Here is an 11,373-nt window from a genome sequence, read left to right on the forward strand (position 1 = left end):
CCCCCAAGCCCTAGTACACGCAGTGTACGTAGGACTTTGAGCGTGGCACGGGGAGGAATGACGGACTAGTATTGGGCCGGATTTCATGGGCTTTTGGATTTGGATTTGGATTTTTGGCGGGAAACACATGTCGCATCTGTAGTGGCGGAAGTTGAAACGACTTCGAATCTGGAGCGTTGATCGTGCTGGCTTTTGACGGTGCGGATGCGCTCGACGGTTACCAAAATTTTTCTATAAATAGGGGATGTGGGTGCTGTCATTTTCACTTTCTTCGCTTCATTCAAGCTTCATATTATTTTTCCCTCAGGTAATAAATGGCTATAGTCCATATTGAATCTTCTTCTGAGTTGTCAGGCGGAATCCGGGGCGGTTCGGCTAGGGGTGATGGCGAGCATAGCGATTCTCCAAGTTCAGTCTCCTCCCGATTTCTGGATGAGGTCGTCGGGTCTTCGGGGCCGGATCCGGCAGCGCCGGATGCGACGGTCGACCGGATAATCCATGGTATCCCCATCTTCTTGCTTAGGGGTGGCGTTCGCGTAGATGGTTCCCCATTCGAGCCAGACGGTGAAGGAACCGTGGTGTCCGACTGGGCTCCTTACGTCGCTAGCTTGTACGCTTCAGCGTATGGTACCCGCGACCTCCTAGAGTAGAGGGTCAACCACACTCATATCGTCCGGGATGTGGAGGACTCAAGACTGGTCCGGGCAGGAGTTAGTCTGAGAAATGAAAGGGTCTATTACGGGAAGAGGTTGAGCCCGGACCACTTCTTCCATATGTACGTCAACTTCTTCAGCTTTTTGTCCAGGTGCCTTTTACAAGGTTTCAAATGGCCGTCCTTCGGGAGGCTAACGTGGCCCCGACACAGTTGCATCCTAATTCTTGGGCGGCCGTGCAAGCGTTCCTAGCTATGTGCTTGGCCGTGGGCGTTACTCCGACGATCCCGGTCTTCTTTCACTACTTCGAAGTCCGTTTGCCTCCCAACGACAGTTGGGTGTCCTTGACCTCTGTTCGGGATAGGAAACTCTTCCGTCCCTTCTCAGACTCATTCAAAAATTTCAAGCACCATTATTTCAAAGTCATCATCGATGCTGCCAGCCGCCGCGAGTTCCACGATGCCGAGGGGAACCCGTTGTTCCCTTTTTACTGGACGAGGGAGTCCCGGAAAATAAGAGCATTCCCTGTGGGAGTGTTGGGTCCGGCCTATTTAGAGGTCGTGCGTACCATTAATGCCCTCCCCCGTCGGATATCCGCCCGTCATTTGGTCGAATGCCTTTGTCTTGAGAATTGTGAACAAAAGGTGTTCGATATGGTATTATTATGTTGGATTTATTTGTATTTAGTATGCTGATCTTAACGTTTCTGAGTTGATTTGTTTCTTTCAGATCTCATGACGACTTCTGCACCCTGCCAATCCAACTATATGGCCTCTAGGAAGCGAGGTTGGGCTAATTCATCATCGGCCCGGACAAGGGTTGCGCCGAACGCTCCTCGTCCTCCTCCCATGAGGTGATCCTCCTCGTTCGGTCGTCTGCCCCCGGAACTCTTGGTGCAGCAACAACAAATCCACCAAGTCGAAGTGGTCGGGGGTTCTGTTCCCGCAAATCGGGAGCCTAGTCCGGATCCCCTCTCGGGTCTTGCGGCCGTTCTTGTGGATCCGTCCTCTGAGGCGACCACCGCCTTTGTCGCTCCTTTAGTGCGGAAGAGGAAGGACCCTTTAGGTGAGGGTCGTAAGGACAAAGAAGCTTCGTCGTCTCGGTCGACGTCGAAGAAAGCCCACAAGGGTAAGGAAAAGGTCTCGTGGGCTCCATTACCGGGCGGGATTTTTAGTTCGGTATTCAGCATGAGTGACCGGACGAAATTCCACACGAGCTCCTCCCAGCGGGCCCTTATCGAGCCGCTTTCTGAGGTGGAGTTAACCAATGACATGCTGGAGATGTCGACTCGGGCGGCCTCTCTTGCGTGGTATTTGAAAGAGTTCACTGACCGCCCGGGAATGGAGGACGTTCACGCTGAACTCTTGGCCGAGAATAAAACTCGGCCGCCCTTCAATCGGCAATGGAGCAGTTGATCCTGAACTAGGATGAATATGATAAGAGGATCGAGCAGCTGGAGGTCGATCTCGAGAAGTCCAAGAGGGAAGCTGCTGACGCCAACGACCGCCTGACCGTCGCCTGGGGGGATCACGAACGGTTGCTGGAGGAGTGTAGCCAACTGAAGACCAAGGTTTCTCGGCAAAGAAGCTTTGAGGTCGGGCTCCTCAAGACAAACTAGGCTCTGACCAACGATCTTACCAAGGCGAGGGAGAGGATAGCCGAGGTAGAGGCGGGCATCGTCTCTGAGCATGAGGAGGGTTTCAACAAAGCCCTCCGTCAGGCGTCCGTCTTGGCCGGCATACAGGAGCCGTTTGCCTTGGGTTTCGACATCGAGAAGGATGTTTTCGATGGCGTCCTGATTGACCTCAACTCCATGGTTGACGACGAGGAGCTGGGGATTGAAGGGCCCTCTGGCGCCGCAGAAGCAGGCGAGGCGGTGGTGGTGGAAGATGAGGACGAGGATGGCGATGACAATTAGGATTTTTGTTTTTTATACTTAGATTTTTTTCTACATGTATTCTTATGGCCGCCCGTCCAACATCTTGGGTTGTCAAGATGTTGGCCGGGTCGTCCTTTTGTGAATGCTGGCATGTTTTGGTGCCTTTGCTAATGAATACATAACTTCATTTGTTCAGCTTCTTTTAATTTCCGCAATGTATTTATTTTCGCTTCTTGCTCCATGTATTGGGTGCCCGGGGTTCTTCGGAAAGAACTCCCCTTTCTTTTATCAATCTTAGACTTTTTAGGGCCCAAACGGTAGTGGTTCTTCGGAAAGAACTCTCCGTTCACCGTCCGGCCAAGTTGACAGTGGTTCCCGGGGGAACTCTCCGTTCATCAACTTGTGCTTTCGTCGCGCTTAATGAGTTTAGTAGTGAGAGAAGGCGGACGTCCTATCATTGAATTAATTGTTGGAAATGAAAATACAACTTTTTAAGAACGATTCAACTGAAATAAAACTTTAAATGCGTTGCGTTCCAAGTGTTTGGAATTGGCTGTCCGTTCGAGTGTTGTAGCATGTACGTCCCATTTCCCAGTGCTTCGACAACCGGGAACGATCCTTCCCATTTTGCTGCCAGTTTGCCGTGTGTAGTAAGTCGGCGAGCCTCCCCAACCTTCCTTCATACTAGATCTCCCTCCTAAAAGCTCCTTGGTCGCACATTGGAATTGTACTTCCTCTCCACCATGCGCTTGCATGCTTCGGATCTTAAGGCCGCCCGGTCTCGACGCTCGTCTAGAGAATCTAGCTCGATTCTTAGCCCTTGGTCGTTCATCTGTAAGTCTTCGACCTATCGACGCGACGAGGGCTCCCCCAGCTTGACTGGTAACATGGCGTCAGTGCCGTATGTCAGGTTAAAGGGAGTCTCACCAGTCGTCCCATGAGGCGTGCATCGGTAAGCCCAAAGTACTTCAGGTAGCTCGTCCACCCACGCTCCCTTTCTTTCCCCTAATCGCCGCTTCAATTCGGTGACCACAGTTTTGTTCATCGCTTCCACCTGACCGTTAGTCTGGGGATGTTCTACAGAGCTGGTGACGTGCTTAATCTCCAAACCTTTAAAGAATCCGGCCAGTTTCTTATCGATGAACTGGCGGCCGTTATCCGTGATGATTGTTTGAGGGAGGCCGAAGTGACATACCAACCTCCAATAGAATTTCTAGACCTGGGCGGCCGTTATGGTCGCTAAGGGTTTGACCTCCACCCACTTGGTGAAGTAGTCCACGACTAACAGGAGGAACTTCTTCTAGGCCCAGCCTATGGGGAATGGTCCCACAATGTCCATGCCCCATTGGGCGAACGGCCATGGCGACACGATCGTATGCAAGGTATGAGGGGGCAGGTGAGTGTTATTGGCGTGTGCTTGGCAGCCGAGGCATCTTTGGACGAACGTCTTCGTGTCTGGTTCTATGGTCGGCCAATAATACCCTGCTCTCGTTACCTGGGCCTTTAGAGTCCGCCATCCGGTGTGAAAATCGCAGATGCTGTTCTGGAGTTCGTCCATCACATAGCGTGCTTCTTCCTTCCCTGAGCACTTAAGAAAGGGTGGAGAACCCTTTCCTGTACAAGTTGTCCCCCACCAATAGGTAGCGGGCGATCCTCTTTGCTTCGCTCGGTTTGACGAGCCGTCCATCATCCTGCCGAGACATTATTTCTCTGATCTCAGATCGCCAATCCTTCTCCTCCTTTGATACCGCTAGGCACTCGATTGAGGGCTGAAGCAGTACTTGACGCACGATGGTCGTTAACTGCCCCTTTTCTTTTCCCGAGCTGAGCTTGGATAACATATCCGCCCGGGTGTTCTCTTCCCTCGGGATGTGCTGAATGTCGACCTTGTCGAACGATCTCGCCAATTCCGTTGCGCAATGGAAGTATCGCAGCAACTGTTCTTCTTTCACCTGGAAGTCACCGTTCATCTGGCCGACGACCAGCTGGGAATCCGTCCGGCAGGTGATCTTCCTTGCCCCCATGTCTCTTGCTAACTCCAGACCGGCGACTAGGGCTTCGTATTCAACTTGATTGTTAGAGACCTTGAACTTAAATATCAAGGAATGCTCCAACAAGAATCTGTTGGCACCCTCCAACACTATGCCGGCCCCGCTGATCGATCTACCGGACGCCCCGTCCACGTACAAACTCCATTGGTCTTGGTTAGTGGGGGTAACTCGGCTGCGAAGTCAGCTAGGTGCTGACCCTTGACCGACCCTCTCGGTTCGTATCGTTGGCCGAACTCTGACAGTTCTACTGCCCATGCCGCCATGCACCCCGCCAGGTCTGGGTTCCTAAGGATTTTGGAGATGGGGAAATCAGTTCTTACGATCACCTAGTGGCTTTGGAAATATGGCCGGAGCCGCCTTGACGCATTTAGCAAAGCAAGCGCTACCTTCTCCACTTGCTGATAGCGAGTTTCTGCATCCAGAGGGTGCGACTGACAAAGTACACCAGCCTTGGTTGGGGCCGTTCCTATGTTAACACGGCGCTGATGGCCGACTCCGATAACCCCAGGAAGATATGTAGATCTTCTCCCGGTACAGGGCGGTTCATTACGGGCGGGTTAAACAGGATGGTCTTGACATCCTGAAAGGCTTGTTCGCACTCAGCGTCCCATACGGAGCCGGCTCCCTTCTTCATCTTCCGTAGGACGGGTTTGACTCTTTCGGCCAGCTTTGGGATAAATCGCGACAACGCTGTAAGTCGACCGACAACCTTTGGACTTCTTTAAGGGTGGCCAAGCTTTGCATCTGCAGCACTGCCTCACACTTGTCGGGATTGGCCTTGATCCTCTGGACGTAAGCATGAAGCCCAGGAATTTTACGGCTGCTACCCCGAATGTGCACTTGGCTGGGTTCAGTCGCATCCCGAACTTCCTAACCTGGTGAAAAACTTCCTCCAAGTCCCTCACGTGGCCAACACCGTCCGCCAACGGACGACCATGTTGTCCACGTAAACGTCTATGCATCTGCCGATTTGCTCCCTGAAGATCCGGTCCATCAGTCGTTGATAGGTGGCCCCGGCGTTCTTCAAACCGAAGGGCATCACCTCGTAACAAAAGTTTGCCCTCTCAGTGATGAAGGCCGTTTTCTCCCGGTCAGGTTCGTACATCGGTATCTGGTTATACCCAGAATAAGCGTCTAGGAAGCTCAACATCCGATGCCCGAAGGCGCCGTCCACCAATGCATCTATGCTCGGCAGGGGGTGAGAGTCTTTTGGGCAGGTCTTGTTCAAGTCGGTGTAGTCGGTGCACATGCGCCACTTCCCGCTGGTTTTTTTCACCATCACCACGTTGGTCAGCCAAGTGATGTAGGTGACCTCCCTGACGAAACCTGATAACAGTTGAAAAACTGTTATTTTCATGCTTAAAAGTGATACTAAAAGCAACCTTTAGACTTAGAAACTAGCTTGAAATCATGCATTTTGTTTATATTTTCAGAAATAAGAGAGCTGGACAGGTTTATGCTTGATTTGAGTGTTTTTGTGCAGGTTTTGAGGTGAATTTGGTGAAAGAAGTGAAGAATAAGAGAGAGGACATTAGAAAAGACAAGAAAGAGTGCAAAAAGGAGAAGTCGAAGGCACCGCTCAGCGGCAAACTACCGCTGAGCGGCACTCAAGAGGTGGCGTTGGAACCGCTGAGGGGCAAATGGCCGCTGAGGGGAAGAAAGAAGACGCGTAACCACCGCTGAGCGGTAAATGGCGCTGAGCGGCACTTTTTGGGCTTGGGCTTTTGTAATCTTTTGTAACTCTAGATTAGTATATAAGGGCTTGCACGTCCTTTAGTTAGACATCTTTGGCAGAAACGAGGAAAACACTCTCTCTTCCACCCCTTTGAAGGAGGATCTTGGATGCTCAGGCTACCTCTTCACCTTTATTGGGTTTATTCTTTCATACTTTCATTGTTATTCATCTAGGTTCACCATGAATATGGTGAACTAAACCTTGTATGTTTGTTGGGGAATCAATGTAATCTCTTGAAGCTCTCATATATGGATTTGTTGAATACATCTTTGAATTAAGACATATGCTTTCTTTTCATCATTAGTTAGGGTTTTTCCTCTTTGCTCAATGCTTGCATTGTTTAACTCATTCTAATGCATGATTATTGGTTTTGTTGATACGGACACGTACGGGGAAATCTAGATCCGGGGAATTTCTCCCAATATTTTACTGACAATATTATATTGGTTGCCTTAAGCTCCTGCGGTAATGAACTAATCATTAGGAATGCTAGGAATTGTATGAACTATTTGATTAGGGAGAAGCCATCTAGAATGGTACATTAGTGAGTGGCATTAACAATGATGATTTGAATGATGAATTCCTAAAATATATGAGAGTGGATGAGATGAAATTGACCCCCAACAACATATTCATTCATATATTCCATTGAAAGTGTTTATCTTTTGTCTTTGCCATTGATCAAAATTCATGCATACATGTTTATTTTCTGTCTTGCATTTTAAACCCAAATATTTCGTTTGTAAGTCTTAGTTAATCAAGAAACCACATAACTAAACTAGGCCGTGAGTCCTTTGGGAAGAACGATACTTGGTCTTACCAAGTTTTATTACTTGAACGATTCGGTCATACTTGCCGATTGTGAAACAAGTTTGTGACATCATATTTTGGTGCTTACAAATTTGTCCATCAAGTTTTTGGCGCCGTTGCCGGGGATTCATGGTTTAACTGGTTAATTTGTGTGATTATTGATTACCTTTGACTTTAATTTTGAATTTCTGTTTTTATTTTTTCTGTTTTTATTTATTTTTTTTTTTTTTATCTTTTTAGATTTGATTTTTATCTTTTAGGTTAGATTTTATTTTTATCTTTTTAGATTAGATTTTATTTTAATTTTGAATTTTTATTTTATTTTTCTGTTTTCTGTTTTTCTGTTTTCTGTTTTTTTTATTTTTCGGTTTTTATTTGATTTTATTTTATCTTTTTAGATTAGATTTTATTTTATTTTATTAGATTTTATTTTTTTTATCTTTTTAGGTTAGATTTTATTTTATTCTTATTCTATCTTTTAGGTTAGGTTAGATTTTATTTTATTTTATCTTTTAGATTAGATTTTATTTTTTAGATTAGGTTTTATTTTATTTGATTCTATCTTCTAAATCTTTTATCTTCTTATATCTTTTAAATCTTTAGTTTTTTCTCTATCTTTTTGTGCTAACAATTGTTTTTAGGGTTTTGTGCCTAATGTCTGCAGAATGCAATTTGGTCAAGAGTTTAACTATAGGGGCACTCAATTCTACCAAAGTAATCTCAACCAATGGTGGGAACCTCACTCAAGCATGGATCAAAGCCAATTTTGGCAAGCTGCTGGACAATTTGAGAACCAACCACAACAACAATGGCAGCAACAACCCTTTCTATCAGGAAGTTTGGATAGGTTGGAGGACACCCTTCAACGATTTTTGAAAAATTCCGACTCTACTCAGAAAAGCATTGAAGAATCATGTAAAAGAATGGAGATGCAACTTCGTCACATCAGTCAGATATTAAATGATGATGTTAATACTGGTGTTAACCTTAAGGAGGAAGGGCAAGTCATTATCACTGAAAGTGACAAGATTCTTGATGAGGAAAAATTAGAGGGAGATGAGGAAAGGGTAGAGAGAAAAGAGAAAGAAGAGTTGAGTGAGAAAGATAAAGATGAAGAAAAAGAAAAAGAATTGGTTGAGAGAAAAGAGAGAAAGAAAATTTGTGTGAAGATAAAGAAGTTGAGGAGAAAAAGAGAAAGGAAGAAAAAAATAAAAGAAGAGAAAAAGAGAAAATTTAGGGAGAGAAAAAGGAAGAAAAAGAAGATGAGAGGAAAGAAGAAGAAATCACATGAAAAATCACATCCTCATCTAAAGAAGAATCATAGGAAGGAAAAGAAATTCAAGTGCTTTATGGAAATCTTCAAGAAATTGGAGATTAAAGTTCCTATGATTGAGACATTGCAACAGGTTCCTGGTTTGATCAAATTTCTGAAGAAGTTCAGTAGAAAGAAGAAAAAGAAGAAGGAACATGAGCTTTACTGGGTCAAGCTAATGACGTTAAAAGAGCGCTTGCTGGGAGGCAACCCAGTGGATTTAAAAACTTTTGATTTGGTTTTGTAACTTTTAAATTGTGGATATTATTCTGTAATTATTTTTGTTGGATCCAGCATCTACTGAAGGATGCTAGGTGGTTAAGCATCTACTGAAGGATGCTAGGTTTGTAACACCTGCTGATGGGTGTTGGTAAGAAAATTTTGCATCTACTAATGGGTGCTGGTGGAATTTGGGTCAGGCTCGTGACATTAAACAAGCGCTACCTGGGAGGCAACCCAGTTGATTGATTGTTTTCTGTTTGTTTATTTTTAGGATTTGCATAAGCATTTTTAACATTGAATTGCAGGGAACCTATGAGGGGTATGCTAGGAAGGCACGTAGGTCAAGAAAAGAAGGAGAGGAGCACATCACGAAAGTGCCGCTGAGCGGTATTTTACCGCTGAGCGGTACTCTCGCAGACTGGGCTTTAGTTCCCCTTAGCGGGACCCGAGCCCATTAGGGTATTTTTATACCCCAAGCTGCGTTTTAGGGTTTATTTCCAGACTTCTCTCTGCACAAACACTTCCACACACCTTCTCCTAGGTTTTCCACATCTTTTCACTCTTCCCTCTTAAGAAAATCTCTCTTCTATTCACTTTTTCACTAGTGTGCCATCAAAGTTTGGGGTTGGAAGAGAGCATTCTAGTTTGGAAGCATTCTCATATCATCTAGCATCTCCACCCAAGAATGGCATCCTCTTCAGGAAAGAGATTGAAAACCATGGCAACCAAGAGAAAGGAAAAGGAACCAGAGCAGCCCCATAATGGCAGGTTCCTCTCTAGGAAACATGAGAAGCACTTTAGGGTGGTTCAGGACAGGAGACTTCTAATGGAGAGAAAGGTTGGAATGATACCTAACTTTGCTCCTCAATTTGGAGAGCAAGTGTTAGGGAATGATTGGGGAAAGCTAGCCACTTATCCATCACCTGCCAACATAGCTGTGGTGAAAGAATTTTACACCAATGCAAAGAAGATTGGTGATTATCCAGCTGAGAATTATTTGGGCTATGTTAGAGGCCATGCTATCAGGTATGATCCTGACTCCATAAATAACTTTCTGGATACTGTGTGGGCTGGTGAGCAATGCCAGTTTGCTCTTAGCATGGAGGAAGGTGCTGACTTTGAGGATGTTGAGAGAGTATTGTGCATACCTGGAGGACACTTCCAAAGGAATAGATCTGGCTCAGTGGTTAATATTAGGAGGACAGATTTGACTCCTCTTGCAAAGTATTGGATGGCATTTTCTCATGCCAACATTCAGCCATGTTCACATGTGTCAGATATTACTCTCAGCAGGGCACTCTTCATCTACTGTGTTATCAGAAACTTGAATGTTAATATTGGGCAGGTGATAGCTGATGAGATTAGTGTGTGTGCTAACACCTCAAACAACAAAGCACCACTGGGACATCCTTCTTTGATCACTCACCTTTGCAAGCTAGCTGGGGTGGACACTTCTGTTCCACCATTTGAGAGGCCAAGAAAAGCTATAGATGAGGCCTATTACAGACAGTACTGTGGAGGTGAGGAGGCAGCCCAGCCAGTTCCACCACGCCAGGCTCGTAGAGAGAGAAGGCCAACACAGGGCAGGACTTCTGCTGATACTCATGAGGCAGAACCATTCCAGATGAGGGACATGTATATGTCTCTTATAGGTGCTCAGTTGCAGTCTATCCACAGAGGGCAGGTGGCCACGGCTGAGATGATAGTGGGGATGTATGATACCCCTCCAGCACACAGGTGGACTATGGATGAATTCCATAATGTGGTAGCTTGGCCAGAAGAACCAGTATATGGAGGAGCTGGAGCAGCTGAAGCTTCAGCCAGAGATATGGAGGAAGATGAAGCTGAGGAGGAGGATGCATTTGATGAAGATGATGATGAAGAGGAAGAGGAAGATACAGAGAGCTCGGACTGATGAGGAGCTGAGATAGCATTTACTGATGAATGCTATCATATGATTATGCTTTTGTGGTCTAAGTTTTCTGAACTTATTTGTTTTTGTTTTTAGATTAGGGTTTGATGTACTCTATTGAACACCTGGTTTCTTATGATGGTTTGCTATTAACTGTGATTGTTTGATAAGTAATGCTTGATGATGCTTATTGATTGATTGATGTTGAGATGATGTGCACATTAAAATGCTTATACAGGTGATTCACAAGCTTTGTGAACAAATGCATGATATCATGATTGTGATTGTGAAATTAAGCAGGATGTGTATGTCAAATGTGAATGAGCTTATATGTGAGGTTTTGAGCTCCAGAGTTGTTATTGTTGAATGCTATTACTTTGAAAGCATGAATGACTTTGCCCAGGTTTTCTATGATTGAATCAATTGCTTGTTTTGCATCAAATGATCAAAGGCCGTGTTTTTGAAACCCTTTTTATTGGCCAAATTCATAAAGTTAGCCTTCTAAAAGAGAACACGTTGTGTTCTATCCTTTGAACCCTTAGCTTTAAATATACACTGAACACCCTTGATTGAAAATCTTTACCTTGAGTTAAGTAGAAGATCTTGTGTGGTATTGTTAAATGTTCAAGTTTGGGGTTATTGGGGAAACATGAAAAAGGAAAAAGCATTGAGCTAATAGCTAAAAAGTAAGAATATGTAAAGAAAAGAAAAGAAAAAGAAGCAAAGCTCAATGCAAATGCAAAAGCAAAGGCAAAAGAAAGTTGGGAATGAATAAGAAGATTGTGTTGTTATGATTCTC

The 11,373-nt window shown here is 45.3% G+C and overlaps 1 protein-coding gene across 1 annotated transcript; it reads right to left on the reverse strand.

Annotated features, from left to right (window-relative positions):
- Positions 1-3,379: 3,379 nt before the first annotated feature.
- Positions 3,380-3,893, reverse strand: LOC148193500 (uncharacterized). Its single transcript, XM_088099437.1, has 2 exons — positions 3,728-3,893; positions 3,380-3,642 (listed from the first exon to the last, which is right to left on the reverse strand). The coding sequence occupies exons 1-2, from the start codon at positions 3,891-3,893 to the stop codon at positions 3,380-3,382; spliced, it is 429 nt and encodes a 142-aa protein (XP_087955563.1).
- Between the last annotated feature and the right edge of the window lie 7,480 nt (positions 3,894-11,373).

This window comes from Vigna umbellata, chromosome 9 (genome assembly GCF_029865625.1).
Source record: "Vigna umbellata cultivar VRB3 chromosome 9, Vumbellata_1.0, whole genome shotgun sequence".
Lineage (NCBI taxonomy): Eukaryota > Viridiplantae > Streptophyta > Magnoliopsida > Fabales > Fabaceae > Vigna > Vigna umbellata.

Excerpts from the sequence above, each read along its gene's own strand:
- LOC148193500 (XM_088099437.1), bottom strand. The coding sequence starts at position 3,893 with ATGGCCGTTCGCCCAATGGGGCATGGACATTGTGGGACCATTCCCCAT. Across the intron at positions 3,643-3,727 it reads AGAAATTCTATTGGAGGTTG|GTTTGGAGATTAAGCACGTC; the intron begins GTATGTCACTTC and ends GATTCTTTAAAG.